Raw genomic sequence first — 18,203 nt, forward strand, 5'->3', positions numbered from 1 at the left:
TACTAAGAATTTGTACACATATTAGGTAAATTTGAAGAGTAGACCATCTAAAATACCAACATTCCCATATTGTCAGGGTTAAGTGTATCAATTTGTATTAAGATATGTTGATTTTTAATCAAGTTCTCAATCAGATCAGATGGCAGAACGGTCAAATGGATGGCCATTGCGGGTAATATTAGAAATATAAACCTCATATATCTCAAAATGAATCAAGAAAAAACAAGGTAATGTGAAATTTGTGATGATGAAGATGTCCCACGGGAACGGGATACAAAGTATAAAATACCTCCCGGTACTAAGCTATCTCCCCACCACATTTGAGTTTGATAAACAACATTCACTATTAGTCGGCTTCAATTACGAATGAATGAAGATTGGGAAGCATAATTATGACAGATACAACTTTGAGACGCGAATGATTGGGCGGCATGCCACTCAAATTCAAAGAATTTGGAAATTCCACTGGATAATTCACGGATTCGACTTCATTTTCAATACGTTCGATTGATTTTTATGAGGAACTACTACTCAGGAACTACTCGACCGATTTCAATGAAATTCGTTATATAACACTTTCTTGACACCCTGATGACACGGGTGGAATATGGGCGAAAGCGGTTCACAACCACGACTACTTTCCATAAAACTCAATTTTAAATTCCTTCTGATTCCTTCACTTTATAATATATACATTAGGATCCAATGAAGATAACGGAATAAAACACAAATACTGTATTTGAGCTGTAATCATACTTGTGATATCGGTGCCTTAGGGTAATTTTTCAACCAAAATATCGGTAAATCTCTCAGATATTCTAATTTAATTCAGGGGGAATCTCTTTCTTTTAATAGTATGTATCTGTACCAGAAATATTATTATTAGAAGATGTATAGATTAGAGCTCTTGGTATTCGACTAATCGACTAACTGAATTAACCGAATAGGGCATTATTCGAATAATAATATTCGGTTTGCACTATTCGGATAGTCGTCAGTCATCGACTATTCGATTAACCGCTCATTTTCGACTATTCGGTTAACCCTTCGTTGTCGACTATTCGAATAGTGCAAGTTCATTAATTTTCTTATTTTTATTGAAAAAGGTGAAATATTAGAACTAACAAAAAACTCGCTATTTTTTATGACTGTTATACCAACTGTTGTTGTTTCACATGCAAAATTAAAATATGACTGATACAACACTGTGTGGTATGTTTCTTGAGGTCGCTATTCTATACCTCTACCCACTTGCTGCCGAATTTTTTCGGTTTTTTGCGGCATATGCCTAGTACTGCAGTAACCGGTTACTTTTTGGAACCGGTTTTTTTTTTGGGACAAACTCGTGGCAGTGTGGGCGGTCGGTGGGTGGGGCTTTGGGGCATTTTGGGGCAAAACTTCGACGAGTGGGTAGTCGGTTTTGTGTGAATAACCGGTTTTTTGGGTCGGTCAGTGGTCGGTTTTGCTCGTGCCCTTCTGACCGAACACTTCTCAACCGATTTATACCGCACATTGTATATATCTGGAAAATACGGACATATATCAAAAAATCAAATCTTTTAGACTGCAAACAATTTTCATTTATTCGAATAGTGACAGTATAACTATTCGAATAACCGCAGTAGAACGACTATTCGAATAGTCGGAACATTGCGACTAACCGAATAGTGCTAACCGGTTAATATTCGTACGAACGGTTACAAACCGGATATTCGAATAATCGGTTTACAGGTTAATCGAATAATTTTAACAGCCCTAGTATAGATTACAAATTTTTTGTATGGGATATTGAAAAATGTTGTGTTTAGATTTTTCTAGCAAATTTTCTCAACGAATTAGAATTAGCGAAATCGATTCAGCTATTTGAGATCTGCGCTTAGCAACACATTCAGCGATTAGATTCTTTATTAGAGATTTATTATCTTTAAGTTTTTTCTGCAAGCTAGTTCGTATTAAAAATTCCAATTATTTATTTCTCAGTTATGTTAATTTGTTTACAGTTGTTGCAAAATTATAAATGATTATGTGGTTAATAAAGGGTGATTTTTTAAGAGCTTGATAACTTTTAAAAAAAAAAAAACGCATAAAATTTGCAAAATCTCATCGGTTCTTTATTTGAAACGTTAGATTGGTTCATGACATTTACTTTTTGAAGATAATTTCATTTAAATGTTGACCGCGGCTGCGTCTTAGGTGGTCCATTCGGAAAGTCCAATTTTGGGCAACTTTTTCGAGCATTTCGGCCGGAATAGCCCGAATTTCTTCGGAAATGTTGTCTTCCAAAGCTGGAATAGTTGCTGGCTTATTTCTGTAGACTTTAGACTTGACGTAGCCCCACAAAAAATAGTCTAAAGGCGTTAAATCGCATGATCTTGGTGGCCAACTTACGGGTCCATTTCTTGAGATGAATTGTTCTCCGAAGTTTTCCCTCAAAATGGCCATAGAATCGCGAGCTGTGTGGCATGTAGCGCCATCTTGTTGAAACCACATGTCAACCAAGTTCAGTTCTTCCATTTTTGGCAACAAAAAGTTTGTTAGCATCGAACGATAGCGATCGCCATTCACCGTAACGTTGCGTCCAACAGCATCTTTGAAAAAATACGGTCCAATGATTCCACCAGCGTACAAACCACACCAAACAGTGCATTTTTCGGGATGCATGGGCAGTTCTTGAACGGCTTCTGGTTGCTCTTCACCCCAAATGCGGCAATTTTGCTTATTTACGTAGCCATTCAACCAGAAATGAGCCTCATCGCTGAACAAAATTTGTCGATAAAAAAGCGGATTTCACATTTCGAACCGAACACTGATTTTGGTAATAAAATTCAATGATTTGCAAGCGTTGCTCGTTAGTAAGTCTATTCATGATGAAATGTCAAAGCATACTGAGCATCTTTCTCTTTGACACCATGTCTGAAATCCCACGTGATCTGTCAAATACTAATGCATGAAAATCCTAACCTCAAAAAAATCACCCGTTACAAAATGATTTTTTTTTAAATATATTTTGTGTGCTATTTTTATACAAAAATAATTGATAAGAAACCGGCTGCGGTCCTAAACTTAAATTGAGAAAGATTTGGAGTGGTTGAAAGTGCTAGTGAGTCAGTTGAGTAGATATTAATATTGCACATATAAGTTTCTCGAACACTGCTATAAACTGTATATATGTATATACATATGTATATCGACAAATGTGCGATATCAAAACCTTTAACAAAAAACACTTTAGCTGGACACACCCGAAACACTCTTACTCTCGGAGCGCGCTCAAAATTTCAAATTACTGTCTATGCCCAAATTCATTTTTATAACCGCATTTCGCGAACAAGCGGAGAAATTTTATGATATCATTGAATTTGATCGTGTTTACTATACATACATGTATGGAAATGCCATCTGAAAGCAGCGAATGAACAGTTTAACACCCTGAAACATGATTATGAAATGACACTGACGGGCTTAACAGAAATCAAACCATGCGAGGAAGACGATAATGATATACCAGAAATTCAACACGATTTGATTCCCATATCGCACTTGGCGAACCTAGAACCAAATACAACTGTCGGTGTGTTATACAATACGAAACTAATGATTCAAGAAACTTCAAAGCTTTTCTTTTCTAGATACAATTGGTATTTGCAAAGAAGTTGGCGAACTACAAACATTCACCTCACGCACTACCAATAAGGAATTCAAAAAGCGCGAACTGACACTTGTTGACTCTAGCAATGCTGCTGTAAGCTAAAATGAAATTAAATAAACAAGGTTACATTAACCTTGAACATTTTAGGTGTATTTAACACTATGGGGTGGGGTTCCCGGAAGGGTATAAACTGCGTGGCTGTTTCGATAATGCCGGCCGCGAAAATATTTTCAATTTGATTTCCATAAATTTTTAAAATTCCTTGCTCAGCGTATTTCTTTTGTACATTTAAAACATTCATTATTTACCGTTTGTGCCGTTAGTAATTCATTGTTGTTGATCAATATAGAATCTGTAATGTTGTGCTCTTTTTAATTGGAGTATCTTAACAACATAAATGGAAAATGAACTAAGATCTGCGAGGAAACACTGCCTTCAAGTTGGTTCTGATTGCTCACTTTCCAAGCAATTCTTCTCTCGGAAGAGTGCACCTTGGAGTGCTCCATTCAGACCACGCAGCCTTTCCGAATCTTCTAAACGAGCGGTATATGATATGATCAATTCATTCCAACCATTAAAATCATATGGACCGTTGTAATTCTTCTCTCCTTCTTACATTTTGGCGTCAATTGGAAATCAGATCACTTTCAACTTGGTCTTTCTTTTCCTCTGCTTCGACTAACGGGTACTGCATCGAACACTTTCAAAGCTGGAGTGTTTTCGTTCACTCGAACAACATGACTTTGACCTCGTAGCCGCTGTTCTTGTTTGATGACAGTGATGTGGTCATGTGTAGAAGTTCAAGTAAGTGAGGAAAGTTTTTTATTGAATTGAGAGTGGCCAGGAACGATTCTTTTGCATATCCAAGTATCCTCTGGGTAGCCAATAGACATCCGTTTTGTAAACATTAGTAAAGTTTATCTCTCCTTAGTCGTACGGGTTTCTCATCTCATTTCATCTCATTTCTTTAATCTGTAGATTTCCGTCTTTGCGAGATCAACAAAAAGATTTCGTGGATCTCCATTTTTTGGACAACAATGACAACTAGCGGATATAGATGGTTCCGGACGCTTTTTCGATTGTTAAAATCTAATCAAGCACATTGATCCTGGCTTCACAAAGGACTGTCGATCAGCCTAACCTAACCTACATATAACTTCTGCATACCTTCAAATATATTGACTAATCTTTTAAGAACAAATTTATCATCTCAGTGGTAAACTGTATTAAAGCAGAATTTTTTTTTTTTAATTTTAATATTAATGAAGCTATAAAATAATTAGTAAATAAGTCGAAGTACATAATTTTACAAAATGCTCGCAACAATATTTTATACAGATTATGATTATGATAACCATTTTGTTGTTGCAAATGATGTGAAAAGATGGTAAATCTCAGTGTGCATAACTGTTATATATTGGCGAATTCATTCCCTCGGGCGACGAGGTATCTGTTGTATTAGCAGTTAACATAGGAGTTTTTCTGAGTTCTAGAAGTTCTCTGAATAGATGTCAGTAACCCTGCGAAAAAAGAACCAGTTTAACTATTGTCTCACCATGAACCTTCTCGATATCAGACCGCTGACAATGCTCGGTGTAAGCTAACTGAGGTCAATTCTTTTCAAATGATTTACTCATAAAAAATATAAAAGTATTTTACTAATCAATTAGTTTTATTAAAATTTTTGTATTGACGGATACCAGCATGCTTACGATATTCACTAATATATTTACATATTTTCAACAAAACAGTTTTTGTCCGAAGCCGAGAACGCTCTGAGCAAGGCAAGAGCAAGACTGAGTGCAAGACACACATACAATATCAAAAAAGTTTAACAAAACACTTTAGACTGGGCACATTCGAAACGCTTGTACTCTCTGAGCTCTCTGAACTTTCTTTGTTCAAATTCATTTTTATTAGTGTTGTATTTAGTGCATTCTAGATACTAGTTGCGAATATATACCAATTGCGTATTCTCGTCTGTTTTGAAATCTTTTTGTTTTTTAAGTTAATAAAATAAAAATTAAAGTATGACGGACATAGCTCCTTTATCCACTGGCGTTATAGAGGTAATAATTCCGTTCCAGCATTGTGAAGTAGAAGAAAATCCATTAACATATATGTATGTATTTACATACATATCTAATATACGGCACATATAAAATTCTCACGTCACCTGTTGCCAAATTCCTCCGAAACGGCTGAACCGACTTTCTTGAAATTTTGTGTACATATCGGATAGGTCTGAGGATCGGCTATAAGCTACTTTTATACACACATAAATGTTAAGATTGGTTGACTGTTTTCACTTTTAAATGTGTTATACATAGATATGTAAATCAACTCGTGTTGTGAGCTCCCGACAACAACGGTCGTTACTTTACCGGTACATTTCATTATCAATATTTTGTGGAAATAGTTTTAAATTAAAATCTTTATAATAATAAGATAAACGAATTCAATATTAAGTTATTTTGTTTTTCAACAATAATTTCAAAGTGGCCATTGGAACTTGGGTCAAGGAAAGCTCACATTGTCGTGAACATACATTTAAAAATGAGCCAGTCAGAATATGTTCCTCGTCAGGAAAAATTACGTCATGAAAATGGAAGTGCGTAAGAATTGTGCTGACAGTTTCGGTAATGGAAGTGGGACTCGTGTTTTTTTGGATGTACCAGGTTGAACTGGAAAAACAATCCTAATTTCGCTCCTAATAATTTCGCTGGGATATAATACAAAAAAACGGCATCATCTAGCATTGTAGCAGCTTTATTAGATGGATGCAGAACAGCTCACTCAGCGTTTTAGCTGACATTAAACATTCAAAATAACCCATATGTACAAACATCTGATTGAGTCATTCTTCTTCTTCTTGGCTGGCGTAGACACCGCTTACGCGGTTATAGCCGAGTCCAAAACAGCGCGCCACGCATCTCTCCTTCTGGCAGTTTGGCGCCAATTGGTTATTCCAAGCGAAGCCAGGTCCCTCTCCACCTGGTCCTTCCATCGGAGTGGAGGTCTCCCTCTTCCTCTGCTTCCACCAGCGGGTACTGCATCGAATACTTTCAGAGCTGGAGCACCTTCATCCATTCGAACAACATGACCTAGCCAGCGTAGCCGCTGTTTTTTTATTCGCTGGACTATGTCTATGTCGTCGAATAACACATACAGCTCATCGTTCCATCGTCTGCGGTATTCGCCGTTGCCAATTCTTAAGGGACCATAAATCTTCCGCAAAACCTTTCTCTCGAAAACTCCTAGTGCCGTCTCATCGGATGTTGACATCGTCCACGCTTCTGCACCGTAAAGTAGGACGGGAATGATGAGGGACCTGTAGAGTTTGGTTTTGTTCGTCGCGAGAAGACTTTACTTTTCAATTGCCTACTTAGTCCATAGTAGCACCTGTTGGCAAGAGTGATTCTGCGTTGGATTTCCAGGCTGACATTGTTATTGTTGTTAATGCTGGTTCCCAGGTAGACGAAATTATCTACAACTTCAAAGTTATGACTGTCAACAGTGACGTGGGAGCCAAGACGCGAATGCGCTGACTGTTTGTTTGATGACAGGAGATATTTCGTCTTGTCCTCGTTCACCACCAGACCCATACGCTTCGCTTCCTTATCCAGTCTGGAAAAAGCAGAACTAACGGCGCGGGTGTTGTTTCCAATGATATCGATATCATCGGCGTACGCCAGTAGCTGTACACTCTTGTAGAAGATTGTACCTTCTCTGTTTAGCTCTGCAGCTCGTAATATTTTCTCCAGCATCAGGTTAAAGAAATCACACGAGAGTGAGTCACCTTGTCTGAAACATCGTCTGGTATCGAACGGCTCGGAGAGGTCCTTCCCGATCCTGATGGAGCTTTTGGTGTTGCTCAACGTCAGCTTACACAGCCGTATTAGTTTTGCGGGGATACCAAATTCAGACATCGCGGCATAAAGGCAGCTCCTTTTCGTGCTGTCGAAAGCAGCTTTAAAGTCGACAAAGAGATGGTGTGTGTCGATTCTATTTTCACGGGTCTTCTCCAAAATTTGGCGCATGGTGAATATCTGGTCCGTTGTTGATTTTCCAGGTCTAAAGCCACACTGATAAGGTCCAATCAGTTTGTTGACGGTGGGCTTTAGTCTTTCACACAATACGCTCGACAGAACCTTATACGCGATGTTGAGGAGGCTTATCCCACGGTAATTGGCGCAAATTGTGGGGTCTCCCTTTTTGTGTATTAGGCAGAGTACACTGAGATTCCAATCGTCAGGCATGCTTTCTTCCGACCATATTCTGCAAAGAAGCTGATGCAAGCACCTTATCAGCTCTTCGCCGCCGTATTTGAATAGCTCGGCCGGTAATCCATCGGCAACCGCCGCCTTATTGTTCTTCAAGCGGGTAATTGCTATTCGAATTTCTTCACGGTCGGGCAATGGAACATCTGCTCCATCGTCGTCGATTGGGGAATCGGGTTCGCCATCTCCTGGTGTTGTACTTTCACTGCCATTCAGCAGGCTGGAGAAGTGTTCCCTCCACAAACTCAGTATACTCTGATCACCAATAACTAGATCACCTCTGGGGGTCCCACAGGAGTGCGCTCCGGTCTTGAAACCTTCAGTTAGTCGCCGGATCTTTTCGTAAAATTTTCGAGCATTACCCCTGTCGGCCAGCTTGTCAAGCTCTTCGTACTCACGCATTTCGGCCTCTTTCTTTTTTTGTCTGCAAATGCGTCTCGCTTCCCTCTTCAGCTCTCGGTATCTTTCCCATCCCGCTCGTGTTGCGGTCGATCGCAACATTGCGAGGTAGGCAGTCTGTTATCTCTCCACTGCGAGACAACAATCCTCATCATACCAGCTGTTTTTTTGACTTTTCCGAAAACCAATGGTTTCGGTTGCAGCTGTACGTAAGGAGTTTGATATGCCGTCCCACAGCTCCCTTATACCGAGATGCTGATGAGTGCTCTCAGAGAGCAGGAGTGCAAGTCGAGTAGAAAATCGTTCGGCTGTCGGTTGTGATTGCAGCTTCTCGATGTCGAACCTTCCTTGTGTTTGTTGACGTGTACGCTTTTCTACACAGAGGCGGGTGCGTATCTTAGCTGCTACAAGATAGTGGTCCGAGTCGATGTTGGGACCACGAAGCGTACGCACATCAAAAACACTGGAGACATGTCGTCCATCTATCACAACATGATCGATCTGGTTGCGAGTGATTCGATCCGGGGACAGCCAAGTAGCTTGATGGATTTTCTTATGCTGGAATCTAGTACTACAGACGACCATATTTCGGGCCCCGGCGAAGTCGATCAGCCTCAGACCGTTTGGTGATGTTTCGTCATGGAGGCTGAATTTTCCGACTGTTGTGCCAAAGACACCTTCTTTACCCACCCTAGCGTTGAAATCGCCAAGCAAGCAAGTGGTCGTCATCCAAATTGGGGTCTCTCATCCGAGGCTGTTTTTTCTTTTTCATTGGGGGGTGTTTTTATGTGGTGGGTCCCAAATCCTACGCACAACCGCATAGGCGGGTTTCGCCTTCTCACTTTAGCTCGCCTCCAAACGGATGTCTGTTGGCTACCCAGAGGATACTTGGTCTAAGACCGGAAGTCGTGAGCTGCTTGAGCCACATGTAAAAGAATCGTTCCTGGCCACTCCCAAGTGAATGACAGTCAGAAACTTTCCTCACTTACGTGAACTTCTACATATGACTCCATCCTCCTCATTGGATAGGATATTAAGAGATATAAAAAAACGACGACCAACTATTTGGAGACACTCCGTTACTTCTTTCAGGTAACTTCTGGCAGACACTCCCGCCATTTCAAGTTCAACGAACACTGATGAACGCTTGCTTTAAATCATTGCGATCATCCCTACATTGTTTCCTTCCTCTCTTGAATATACCCACCCATTTACAGTGTTAGTTGTTTCTTATAAATATTTCCTAGAAATAATGTATATTTATGACAAAACAACGTTCGTGGGTAAGCTAGTGACTTTATCTTTGTCTTTTTAGCGGATCATGCGAGGCGAGGAAGTCGACGAGCCTGTTTTGCAAATTTTGGTTATCAAGAAAATTACAGTCGTCGAAACAGATCTTTTGCGACTACTTATTTCCGATGGAAAATTTCTCAATAGTTATTGCATATTAGCAACTCAACTCAATCATTTGCATGAAGAAGGTAAGCTCTCCAAATACACGATAGTGCGAGTGGACAAATATATAACATCTGTGGTCAATGGCAAGGATGCTGGAAAGTAGGTGTACAAACGTATATTTTGAATCATATTTTAACAATTCCGATCTTTGAAGGCGTGTACTTATTAATACTCGAATTGAGCGTTTTAAACCCGGGTACTGAAGTTGGTAAAAAGATCGGTACTCCAGTTTCATACACCGAGGAAGACGCAGCACAAAGTAATAAAGCGAGTTCGTCCAACAATGGTACTGTTCCCAAACCTACGGCAACAAGTAATGCAAAGAAAGCAGAACCCCATCCATCACCATACAACAACAATAATAAAATTTCCTTGAATCAATCATTGACCATGGGGCATATTCATCCTATATCCAGCTTAAGTCCCAACCAAAATAAATGGGTAATCAAAGCCCGTGTTACAGCAAAAGACCCAATGCACACATTTAGAAATGCAAAGGGTGAAGGTATAAGTTTTAGTGTGAATTTAATAGATGAATCTGGAGAGATACGTGCGACCGCTTTTCGCGCACAAGCGAAGAAATTTTATGGCATCATTGAAGTTGGTCGTGTTTACTATATATCGAAATGTCAGCTGAAACCAGCGAATAAACAGTTTAACACCCTGAAACATGATTATGAAATGACACTGACGGGCTTAACAGAAATCAAACCATGCGAGGAAGACGATAATGATATACCAGAAATTAAATACGATTTGGTTCCCATATCGAAATTGGCGAACCTAGAACCAAATACAACTGTCGGTGTGTTATACTATACGGAGCTAATGATTCAAGAAACTTCAAAGTTTTTCTTTTCTAGATACAATCGGTATTTGCAAAGAAGTTGGCGAACTGCACACATTCCCTTCCGGCAAAAAAAGGCGTGAACTGACACTGGTTGACTCCAGCAATGCTGCTGTAAGCTAAAATCAAGCAATATAATGTTATGAAAGTAACCTTCGTAATTTTTAGGTGATTTTAAAACTATGGGATGATGATGCCGTTAACTTCGATGTCCACGCACAACAACAAGTGATTTTAGTCAAAGGTGCACGTGTAACGGAATTTAATGGTGATAAGGAAATAAACAAGCGCAATAGCTCTGTTATGAAAATAAACCCGGATATCCCGGAAGGGAATAAACTGCGTGGCTGGTTCGATAATGGCGGTGGTGAACATATTTCCAATATGATTTCCAACAGGTTTGTTGTCGTTGTGGACTACTTTTTGATTATTTACTTACATATAATCCATTTTATTTAGAACCGGTGGTGCTGGTGGTGGCTTTAGCACCGATATTTGATAAACAACCTTAAAGAGTTAACAGGCATTAACAAAAATTAAATCAATTTGAAATTGTTTACGTGAATATTATTTATGTTTATTTCTATCTGTTCGTGTTACACATAATACATATATTCTTTTATTTAATATTCTAAAATCACTTTTTCAATACGAAAATAAATGTAAGGTAAATGGATTTGTTTAGGAGAAAACTAGTTGGTCTCTGACTACTCAGCATTGTAGAACTAGGTCTACAACTTTGCTTCCGCTGTTTTTTTTTGTATAAAAACGGTTGCAAAAATTTTATTCAAAATATTGGCCGTCGCTAGCTCCTACTTTTGACAATCTTTCTGGCAGCATGCGTATTCCGTCCAAATGTCGAGAATTCGTCTCAAAAAGTGACATTTTCAGTTGAGAATAAGTTTGCGATGCAAACAGATCTCTACAAATATTTTGTTGGGTTAATGTTGACACAAATGTCCAAGATCGATATAAAACGATTTAATCGATTTAATCGGCCAGTGCTTGACCCTAGAGACATCTATTGAAAAACGGTGGAAGCAAAGTTATAGACCTAATAGGTTTTGATACTTATTGCTGAATGTCAGAATGTCAAACCAATTCTGAATTTCAATGGTGTCACAGAATTCTATTCGATTTTCATATTTTCGAATATAAGCAAGACCAATATTCGAATCAGCTGTGACACTATTTATTCATGGGACAAAATTACCAATACATTTTTTTTGGAATTTTAATTACAAACATGCGTTTTTGTTTCGTCTTGTTCGGTGTAGTAATTGGCGATATTGCTATTTTTAAATCACTGTGATTTCATATTGCTATTGCGATCGCAACAAAAAAAAAGGAATTTATGTGAATTTGTACTCCACATTTTATTTATTTAATTTTTTGTATATTCATAATTATTGATTTCAACAATATCCAAAATTTACCTGATTTTGTAATCACAATTAACTAATTAATAAATTTTGCGTACATTTTACTGCTTTCGTAATCACTTTATCCAAAATTATCAAATTGTTATTGTGATCACTGAACTGATATTACTACTCTCCGAACTGCTATTGTTACTGTGATCGGAAAAGACTTAATGAACTCCTATAGCTACTGTGATAGAACTCATACTATTGAACTGCCATTGTTATTGTTGTAATTCACTGCTATTTACAAAAATGTATGGCAGTTGCTATTTGAGATTTTTAATCACAGTGAAAAAAATCACCGGTAGCAAAATATCACTCATCACTAGTTCGGACTGGGTTGTCACATATGAAATTATATACTATAAAAATTCTAATTCGAACATCAAAGCAATAATATCAGAATTCATGACAGCAAACAGAATTTTATGTCGGTTTGAATTCTGATTCCGACAACTATCAGATCCCACAACAACCCTGATTAGTCCTTCTGGCAACAACTGTATATCTTGAAATTAATTTCGTCAATATCAACATTTTTTGTTGCCAAAATAGTCCGTTTAATGAACCAGTTATGTTCCAAATTATTATTTTGAATGTTCGGAAAAAAATACAGTCGATGTCCACTAATACGAGTTATTTAATGTCAGACCTATTCGTAATCGTCACGAAATATTTTTCTTTTATATTGAACTAAAATCAAGAAAATGTATGCAAAAAATAATAATCATTAAATGTCCATTCCTGACGGTTTTTCATCTGCAAACTCTGTTGCATACTTCATAGTAAACGCGATTTGGAACTGTCAATATTATTATCAACTGCCCACTGTTTACATTTTCGAAACCAATTAAGTGCATCCAATGGATTCTCCATTGCAGATTCGGTTGGAGCCACGTTCTTGATCATGATTATTAAAAGCCAGTATATCATCAACGATACGATATTCTCATTATTCCAAGCGGTCAAATAGTTGACATTAAATTATTCATATGGAATCACGTTCTTTAGTAAATGTAAGGTATTTGTGATCACGATGTATAGTATAGTGAGGGGAACATCGACCTCTTCGTCGAATTCTTCTTCATTAAAAATTATGTTAAAGCATTTGTTGAATGATTCTTGGGATATTTTCATCCATGACAATGCAGTTAAAGAGACAGCATTAAACAAATCGGTTTGTTTGAGGCACGTCTCAAGACTTTCCGCCGTGGTCACAACCATTGCCAATAAACTGCTGTGGTAATGCAGCTTTAAAGGTCGAATTGAATTCGGATCCATGAGTTGGAGTGACGATTGGCGGAAAATAAATTACATAAATTCTTCCGTTTTCGGTTTCTTTTACTAACTCATGAGCAGGCTTGCAGCTTGGGACGTTATCTAACAACAAATCCTATATATAATGTATCCTATATCCTTTTCCGAGACCTAAGCTACCTCCCCACCAAATGTCAGGCAAATCGGTTCAACCGTTCTTGGGTTATAATTAGTGTACTTCCACGACTTTCTCTTATATACATACATATGTATATGTATAGATTACACATTTTTTGTATCGGGTATTGAAAAATGTTGTGTTTAGATTTTTCTAGCAAATTTTCTCAACGAATTAGAATTAGCGAAATCGATTCAGTTTTTTGAGATCTGCGCTTAGCAACACATTCAGCGATTAGATTCTTTATTAGAGATTTATTATCTTTAAGTTTTTTCTGCAAGCTAGTTCGTATTAAAAATTCCAATTATTTATTTCTCAGTTATGTTAATTTGTTTACAGTTGTTGCAAAATTATAAATGATTATGTGGTTAATACAAAATGATTTTTTTTTAAATATATTTTGTGTGCTATTTTTATACAAAAATAATTGATAAGAAACCGGCTGCGGTCCTAAACTTAAATTGAGAAAGATTTGGAGTGGTTGAAAGTGCTAGTGAGTCAGTTGCATATGTAAGTTTGTCAAACACTGCTATAAACTGTGTATACATATGTATATGTATATCGACAAATGTGCGATATCAAAACCACAGTACGTACAGTAGAAAACCTTATTCGTGGGGAATTCTCGGTGGTAAGATAGCAGCCATCTTGGAAAAACACAGTGCTGTATATATTGAGTATTTAATTTTAGTAAAACATTAGTCATAATATAGCAAATATTATGTATATAGCTGTCTTATATAATTAGACATTACCTATTATTTTAGGTAAAAAGACAATGTTTCATTATTTTATTCACAAATTGAAGTCTAATCTTCTTTTATTTTGGGCCATAACTTTTAAAATCTCTTCCTCCGTCAAGTCTATATCTCTATGGATATTCAAGAGAGCCATTCCGTTCAGGCGTGCTTCTCCAGTTTTATTTCTTAAATATGTTTTAAGCCTGCGAAGTGAGGAAAACGAGCGTTCACTTGAAGCGACAGATATAGGGATTGTTGCTCCGATCTTTAAAAAACGATGCACTGTTTTGAAAATTTTTGCATCGCAACAATTTATCGCGTCTAAAAAAGTTTTGGATCTCTTTGTTTGATTTAACCAGTTCCTGAAAATATATTCAAAATTTTAGTTAGAAAATATAATATGAAGAAATGATTTTTAACCTTTTCCACATTCTAAATTCAGCAACGAAATCATCGGGATCTTCTACATCAGCGGTTAAGTTAAGACACTGAGGTATTTTTTTGCAATGAGCATAATTTTTTTAATTTAAATTTATTTCACAACAGTTTGCTCATGGAACGAAAACTGAAAGTCATAATAAATGAGTTTTTATTTTTCCTATATTATGATTAACAATAAACTCTGAAAAAAATAATAGAAACCTTATTGGTGACTTTTCAGTTCAGAACTAATTTTCAAAAGAAGTCCATTTTCGACTCACAATTCCCCTTAAATCTAAAAAAATCCAGATCAGCAGCCACAGAGTTATAAGGCAAAGTCCAGTTTATATTTTTCTGGGTTTTTTAATTGGCCTACATTCCCACAACTTTTTAATACTATCCAGATACAATAGGTTTGTTTTTAGTTTAACATTTTCATAGTTTCAAAAAATTAAATTCTATCAGCAGAAAAGTATCAAAATAGGAACAAAAAGGTATCAAATCACAAAATTTAGAAAAAAAGTATCAAAAAAGATACAATTGTATCAAAACGGCAACGCTGTTAGTGACTAATGTATTCATTTATTTTACATATTCATACATCGTCGGAAGAAAGATTGCTTTGAAAACAACAAATTACAATTTTTCAAATGACTATGTAGAATTAAATTATATTATTTAAAAATTCAATTACTTTGGGGGGGTTTTATATATTACGCCAAACCTTTCTCTCGAAAACTCCTAGTGTCGTCTCATCTAATGTAAATATCATAACGGTTGGTATCTAATAATAAATTTTCAAAAAAATTAAAGGACCAAGTGGTTTGTTACCAACCCAGGTATAATTTTTTTTTTAATTTTTTAAGTTTAAGATGCAATAAATATTTGAACCTCATTATACATATGAATCTAAAATATTACTAACTTTGCAATAAATAACATTTAATACTACAATAGCATTGAACAAACATACGAAATATTTTAAAATAATCACAATAATAATGAAAAAAACTTTATAATATTTATCATCTGTTCATCAGACTTCAAAATTTTTGTGAAGATTAAATACTAGCACAACACCCTAATTACCACAATTGTTGCAAAAAAAGCGTAGCACACAACCCAAGTACGCCTCGGTGGTGTGTTAAAAGATGAAAAATAATGTAAACAAACCAAAGGTTTTCTACTGTATACCTTTTTTTATAACTAAAGTTTTACTAAAATGGAGTACTCAATATATACAGCACTGCGTTTTTCCAAGATGGCGGCTATCTTACCACCGAGAATTCCCCCCGAATAAGATTTTCTACTGTATGTACTGTGCCCGAAACACTCGTACTCACGGAGCGCGCTCAAAATTTCAAATTACTGTCTATGCTCAAATTAATTTCTATTACCGCATTTCGCGAACAAGCTGAGAAATTGTATAATATCATTGAAGGTGATCGTGTTTACTATACATACATATGTACAGTGGCTCACAGCTTATTTCATGCATATGAATTTACAAAATTTGAAATGTTATATCTTCACAACAAAAACACATATCCAAATAATTCAAACTCCTAGTTGTTAATACGAATGTGTAGTTTATAAAAGATACTTTATTTTATTATTTTTATTTATTATTCAATAACTTATAAACAAAAAAACCAGAAACGTAAACAAATTTCATATCACAGCTTATTTCATGCAGTGTACTTTTAATTAAAAATAAGATAAATAATTTGTTTAAACTAGCTTAATACTTAGTATGATATCTGTTAGCTTTTAATACAGCTTTTAGTCTAGCCGGCATAGACTCAACTAGTTCTTTTGTAATTTCTGTCCCAATTTTGTTCCATTCTTCCTAAATAGCACTTTTTAGCTGTTCGTTATTACTGATGCGGTGTTTACGGATGTTATTTTCTAACAAAGACCATAAATTCTCGATCGGGTTCATGTCAGGTACCTGGGCCGGTGGATTCATTAAATGTGGACAATTCCAAATTAGCCAGGTCTGTACTATTGACGCTTTGTGTTTACGATCGTTGTCCTAATAATACTGGAAATTTTGACGGATCCCAAGTTTCTCGGCACTTTGGATTAAATTTTCTTTCAATATATTAAGGTACAATGTTTTGTCCATTATACTCTCAATAAATACCAAATTTCCAACGCCAGCTGCAGACATACACGCCCATACCATAACACTGCCCCCACCATGTTTAACAGTTGGCCTAATGTTACATCTCTGAAGCTCAGTATTGGGTTTCCTCCACACGTAAGCCATTCCATCTGAACCGAAAAGGTTGAATTTCGACTCGTCAGCAAAAATTACAGTATTCCAGAAGTTAAAATCCTTGGTTTTCGGCTCCCTTGCAATTGTTACTCGGCTTAGTTTGTTTTTTTGCTAATGAATGCCTTCTTTCGGGCTACTCGACCATTGAAGTCATGCACACGTAGTACCCGACGCACAGTTTCAGCACAAAATGATTTCCCTAGCTCCTCCCGAATCTCTGCAGTTAACTTTGGAACTCATAATCTCGGGTTTTTTTTTTTAATTTTACGCACAATTAAACGCTCGTCACGTTCATTGAAAATTTTATTTGGTGCGTTTCGGCCTTTATTTTGAATGCGACCTTCATGCACGAAACGCTCCATTATATTTTCAACTGTAGCACTACTTAAACTTACAATCTCAGCAATTTTTCGCTGTGATTTTCCATTTTCGAAATGGTTTGTGACCAATTCTCGCTGCTCAATCGTTGTACGGGTGCCCATTTTACTCAAATTGGTACACTGGTGTACTCGACACTGAAAAACACATTAAAATTTTGTTCAAAGTATTACTGAATGTTTAGTCTTTTAAGAACAAATTGATCATCTTAATAATAAACTGTACTAAAACAGAAAAATAATTTAATTATTGTCAAGATTAATGAAGCTATAAAATAATTAGTAAATAAGTCGAAGTACATAATTTTACAAAATGCTCGCAACAATATTTTATACAGATTATGATTATGATAACCATTTTGTTGTTGCAAATGATGTGAAAAGATGGTAAATCTGAGTGTGCATAACTGTTATATATTGCCGAATTCATTCCCTCGGGCGACGAGGTATCTGTTGTATTAGCAGTTAACATAGGAATTTTTCTGAGTTCTAGAAGTTCTCTGAATAGATGTCAGTACCCCTGCGAAAAAAGAACCAGTTTAACTATTGTCTCACCATGAACCTTCTCGATATCAGACCGCTGACAATGCTCGGTGTAAGCTAACTGAGGTCAATTCTTTTCAAATGATTTACTCATAAAAAATATAAAAGTATTTTACTAATCAATTAGTTTTATTAAAATTTTTGTATTGACGGATACCAGCATGCTTACGATATTCACTAATATATTTACATATTTTCAACAAAACAGTTTTTGTCCGAAGCCGAGAACGCTCTGAGCAAGGCAAGAGCAAGACTGAGTGCAAGACACACATACAATATCAAAAAAGTTTTACAAAACACTCTGAGCTCTCTGAACTTTCTTTGTTCCAATTCATTTTTATTAGTGTTGT

General features: G+C 36.5%; 2 protein-coding genes across 2 annotated transcripts; both read left to right on the forward strand.

Moving 5' to 3' along the window:
• The first annotated feature begins 3,436 nt into the window (after positions 1 to 3,436).
• LOC128919823 (replication protein A 70 kDa DNA-binding subunit-like) lies at positions 3,437 to 3,751 on the forward strand. Its single transcript, XM_054225210.1, has 2 exons — positions 3,437 to 3,571; positions 3,630 to 3,751. The coding sequence occupies exons 1-2, from the start codon at positions 3,448 to 3,450 to the stop codon at positions 3,749 to 3,751; spliced, it is 246 nt and encodes an 81-aa protein (XP_054081185.1). The 5' UTR covers positions 3,437 to 3,447.
• Positions 3,752 to 9,580: 5,829 nt separating this feature from the next.
• Positions 9,581 to 11,280, forward strand: LOC128922000 (replication protein A 70 kDa DNA-binding subunit-like). The gene is made up of 5 exons (XM_054231232.1): positions 9,581 to 9,611; positions 9,815 to 10,591; positions 10,650 to 10,747; positions 10,802 to 11,031; positions 11,093 to 11,280. Exons 1-5 carry the CDS (start codon positions 9,581 to 9,583, stop codon positions 11,130 to 11,132), a joined length of 1,176 nt encoding a protein of 391 aa, XP_054087207.1. The 3' UTR covers positions 11,133 to 11,280.
• The last annotated feature ends 6,923 nt before the right edge of the window (positions 11,281 to 18,203 follow it).

This window comes from Zeugodacus cucurbitae, chromosome 2 (genome assembly GCF_028554725.1).
Source record: "Zeugodacus cucurbitae isolate PBARC_wt_2022May chromosome 2, idZeuCucr1.2, whole genome shotgun sequence".
Taxonomy (NCBI): Eukaryota; Metazoa; Arthropoda; class Insecta; order Diptera; family Tephritidae; genus Zeugodacus; species Zeugodacus cucurbitae.

What these genes read in the sequence shown, in the direction of transcription:
- LOC128919823 (XM_054225210.1), top strand. Translation starts at nt 3,448, where the DNA reads ATGACACTGACGGGCTTAACAGAAATCAAACCATGCGAGGAAGACGAT. An exon ending in AGAACCAAATACAACTGTCG is followed by an intron (nt 3,572 to 3,629) that starts GTGTGTTATACA and finishes TTTCTTTTCTAG; the next exon opens with ATACAATTGGTATTTGCAAA.
- LOC128922000 (XM_054231232.1), top strand. Translation starts at nt 9,581, where the DNA reads ATGTATATTTATGACAAAACAACGTTCGTGG. An exon ending in AGAACCAAATACAACTGTCG is followed by an intron (nt 10,592 to 10,649) that starts GTGTGTTATACT and finishes TTTCTTTTCTAG; the next exon opens with ATACAATCGGTATTTGCAAA. An exon ending in TCCAATATGATTTCCAACAG is followed by an intron (nt 11,032 to 11,092) that starts GTTTGTTGTCGT and finishes CATTTTATTTAG; the next exon opens with AACCGGTGGTGCTGGTGGTG.